Source organism: Orycteropus afer, unplaced genomic scaffold, assembly GCF_000298275.1.
Source record: "Orycteropus afer afer isolate SDZICR_OR568_19922 unplaced genomic scaffold, OryAfe1.0 scaffold00009, whole genome shotgun sequence".
NCBI classification, from domain to species: Eukaryota; Metazoa; Chordata; class Mammalia; order Tubulidentata; family Orycteropodidae; genus Orycteropus; species Orycteropus afer.
Window position 1 is genome coordinate 2950922 of NW_006921596.1, and position 4510 is coordinate 2955431.

General features: G+C 37.3%; 1 protein-coding gene across 1 annotated transcript in view; it reads right to left on the reverse strand.

Annotated features, from left to right (window-relative positions):
• The window catches only part of URI1 (URI1 prefoldin like chaperone), a 97649-nt gene that overhangs the window by 3602 nt on the left and 89537 nt on the right, over window positions 1–4510 (reverse strand). The window contains exons 7-8 of the mRNA XM_007947758.1: window positions 2500–2827; window positions 630–772 (exon numbers count right to left, since the gene is read on the reverse strand). Of these exons, the coding sequence (XP_007945949.1) occupies window positions 630–772; window positions 2500–2827 (471 nt within the window). The remainder of the gene's footprint in view (window positions 1–629; window positions 773–2499; window positions 2828–4510) is intronic.

The following is a 4510-nucleotide window of genomic DNA, read 5'->3' on the forward strand; positions in this document are numbered from 1 at the left end:
CACAACAGGTACTTTCAAATGGTAACTTTCAACAATAAAGTTGAATAACACAATAAAAAATCAAAATAGTATCACTAACTGGTAAATCACATGTCAAGCATGTCACAGCTATGGTAGGAAAGTACTGCCTCAGCCCACTAGCAGCACAAATAGTAACTTCAAAGTTGAGACACAAGATTTTCTGACCAGACCAACTGAGAATGTTTTAAAAGTACTGCTGCAGTGCCTAAGGCATGTGACTGCTAACCAGAAGGCCGGTGGTTTAAACCCTCCAGCCACTCTTCAGAAGGAAGACTGGGCAATCTACTTCCCTAGAGATACTGCCTCAGAAACCAAAGGAGGGGTCGCTATGAGTCAAATCGACTTGACGGCAATGAGTTTGGTTTGGTTTTGGCAAAAAGAGTAAAATAGTGAAAAAGTCATAGGGCATTCCAACTGCTTTGTATTGGGAGGCTGTGGTGGCACAGCAGCTCCTGAGAAAGCCTTTGGAACACTAAGCTAACCCCATCCCAACACCATACTTTACAATGAAAGCCTTCTGTGTAACACACAACCTTTCATGTAAATTTTCAGTTGCAGCAACAGGGGAGGGAACAGCACACTGCCCTGGCTCTGTGAACACCGCTCACCTGTAAATGTCAGCAGGAGTCCTGATGGTGGGCGGCTCATGGGCAGAATGAGCACCACCAGAACCACTCCTCCGTTTACGTTTGGCTTCCTCCTTCTTTTCACTGAACTTTAAAGTGGTATTTTTTCCAGTATTTATTCGAACCTAAACATTCCACAGCACAAAATTAAGATCCCTTTGGGAAATTAAGACCAAAACTAAAATCAAAATTCAATAATTAAAGAATAACAGTTTAAATTTTTGACACTGAAATGGCATGCACTATCTATCACACAGGGCAAAAAAAGTCCCTAATTTAGTAAAACAGGTCAAGGATATATCATACTTCCCAGCATTAAATTACATCCTCTTTAATCACCAGCTCTAGTCTTCAGTGACTTTATTATTGTATAGAAAGCAGAACTCATCTACACCAAGTTTTTGGCCTCGATCTTGTATTTCAAAACAAAGTATACAATCAGCCAAAATAAATTCTCAGTGAGAATACAAAACCAAAGTCATAAAGTAGTAACAGATAATGCCGAACTATTTAGAATTTGTGGAAGACTTCTAATTTTTAGAAACTAAAGGACTAAAAAATAAAAACCAGCCCTGTTCAGGATGAATGTTACTCTTCTCTCCCTACTCAGCATTTACATCACACTTTTCACATTAACAACTGTTCTTCCCCATAACATGCCTGCAAATATTATTATTTATTCTTCCTGCTTCAACTAACAAAAATTAGAAAATTAAAAGCCTACAAAGAAAATCACAAAACAAATTTTTTCTAGTTTATCATCTCAGTCATTTTTTTTCCCAGGGAATTTAGGAGATGCTCCCTTTAGGAGCATATTAATATTTTAATATTAGAAAGTAGTTAAAAAAAAAAAAGAAAAATCATGTTATTTCACATCATAGTAGTTCAAGGACAACTTAAGGAACTAAAAAATATCACACGTTTTAAACCTGTTTCATTAAATAGTACTCACAGACCCTTGAGTCTGATAAAGGCTATCTCCTGTCATGATACCCTGCAGCAGGAACACTAAACTGAGACAAAGGAGTCCCTGTTCTTACTAACTAGCTCTATGGTCTTCCAGGCCTCAAGTTTCCCTGAGAAAGACAAATGTGAAGATGAATTCCCTGTGGCTCTTTAGAGTAGTATATGGAGCAGAGAGAGGCCAAGGGAATGGGCTTACGGCAGCCTAGCCTTCCTTCAACCAGAGTCAACCTGCTTTCATCTATTTTAAATACTGGGATTCTACAATAAGTTTGGAGGAAACAAAAGGCTCTTGATACCAAAAAAAGCTTGAAAACCCTGTAAAAGAAGATCTCTACAGTCAACCCCAAGCTCTGAAATGCCAACATTCTGAAGTTATGATTACCCACAGATGTTTATATTTACTTTGTCAGAAAAGGAACTAATTTTTACTTCCTCCTAAGTTTTCCCTTTTTGCTCACGATGCTCCTATTCACTTTCTGCCCGCATAGAAAACAACAACCTGGTATAATTAAACATTTAATTAATGCAGTCATTTTCAACTTCCTAAACACATCAAAACTCCCACAAGATTAACTTTAGGATTCTTAAGAAAACTCTCTGGATAAAGAGTAAGAGATACAGTAGTTGCCACTCAAATCTGATCCCAGCCAGACTCCAACACCTCAAATTCTACTGTGGCTTCAGCAAACAATGGACCAGTACTAGTTAGTTAACTACACTTTAAAAAAAAAAGTAAATTGGTGAGAACAAAATGTAAGAGATAGTTTTCTTCTCTGGCACTATCTGCAATATTAATCATTATTATGTTCTTTTAAAGAATATCATAAATGATGTTTAATGTTCAATTTATATGCAAAATAGTAAAATAAATTTAAAATGTACAGACCTTCTTAGGTTCAACAGTATGAGAAAAATATATTGTTGGTACAGAATTATCTCCAACCCCTAAAGCATCATGTTCATTTTCAATGTCATCATCTTCATCATCATCATCATCATCATCTTCATTACTGTGATAAGAATTTGAACCATTCACTGAACAATTCAAGTGACTATTCACTTGACCATTGACTAGTTCTGAATCATTATGACACCCGCTGGGAATAACAGAGTCTGTTACTTGACACTTCGTTTTCACACGTGTATTTTGATCCTCCTTTTCCTCTTCAGAAGAAGTTGTATCTTCCCCATTTGAAATCACAGTACTAGGTCTACTAGTAAAGAAAATGAGAAAATTAGCAAGGTCAAACACACACATACACTAAAATTTTACATATGTACAATATTGCATATTTTATTTCAGTGAGTAAAAATTAAGATTTTTGAATAAGGTGTGCAGGTCGTTTGTCATTTTCCACTAGAATTCTAAGTTAAAAAAGCAAAAATGTTCTAAAAGAAATTAAGTCCATGGAAGAGAGGTCCAATGGATCTACCATCTCAGGACCATAGTACTGGGGGCACCAGACTCAATTGGCACAACAAAATACATAAAGGCCTTGTTCCTCATCCTGCACTGGTGAGTAACGACTGGGATCTTAAAAGCTTTCAAGCAGCCATCTAAGATGCACCTAATGGTCTCCTAGCATCAGAAGCAAAGAAAGGTGCAAAAAAAAAAAAAGGGCACTTGGAAGCAATCAGCCCTAGAACATGACGGCCCTGAGACCAGAAGAACTAGATGGTGCCCAGCTACCAATGCCAACCACTCAGGAAAGGATCAAATCTGGAGATCCTGGATAGAGTGGGAGGGAAAATGTGGAACAAAATCTAAAAACTCAGTAATGATCAGAATTACTGGTTGGATAGAGTCTGGTGAGACCCGGGATACTATAGCCCTGGAATACATTCTGCACCTGGAATAAAACTCACTCCTAGGGGCTGGCTCTCAGTCCAATAGTTAACAAGATGTACACGCCACTCAACCCAGGGGTACGCACCCACATACTCTATGGAAATACACCCCTTGGAGCAATCAATGAAGGAGCACCAGAGGGGCAACATTCACATGGAGGTAATACAGGGCAGATAGGAGTGCATAACTATGAGGGACACAGGGGAAGGGTTACTGGCCAGGGAGGGGAGGAGACTGGGTTAGGGTTAGGCATGGTAAATGGGGTGTGAAACTAAATGTACATGTAACATTGAAATGTAAAACAAACTCTTACAATAAAAAAAATAAATAAGGCCAAAGAAAGAAAACATTAATTCCTACAGCAACTGTGTGGGTTAGTTATTCAAATAGAAATAGAAATACGTGACGATAGCCAGGAGGATAATGGCCAGACACGATAAAAATAATACAGGAAGAAATCTGTAGGAAATCCACAGAGAATACACATTTCTATTTAAATGCCAAAAATTAAAGTCACAGAATGTGCTCTTATTTTCTACCTATTTCTACTTGGACTATTTTAAAACAAGCATGTATATATACTCATATGAATATATTTGTAATTAAATACAAATGTCCTTTCATCAGCCTTCATTCTATAAAAGATTTGAAAGCCTTACAAGAGTAACAAAGCCCAAAGGCAAAAGAACCAAAGTAATATGCAAAACAGAGAGAGTAACGACCAAGAAAACCACAAAAGTCAAAGTTGCTTAAAAATAATGAAATAATAAACGTTAATCAAAAAGACCAAAGAATTTATAGGTGCAATGGAAGGAACAATACCTATCCTTTCCACTTTGTGTCCTAGTTTTCACAGAAACCAATTACAGCATACCAAAATAATACAGGAGCTTCTGTAGTAACAGACTTCACTTAGCACTCTGACAATTCTAAGTGGGTGCTAATGTGTATTTCAAACAGCAGTTTGGTAAAGTTTCTCATACATACAACCAGCTGACCAGATTACAAATCACCTGCTCAGTAAACAGGGAAGTTTGCAAAAGGAAAA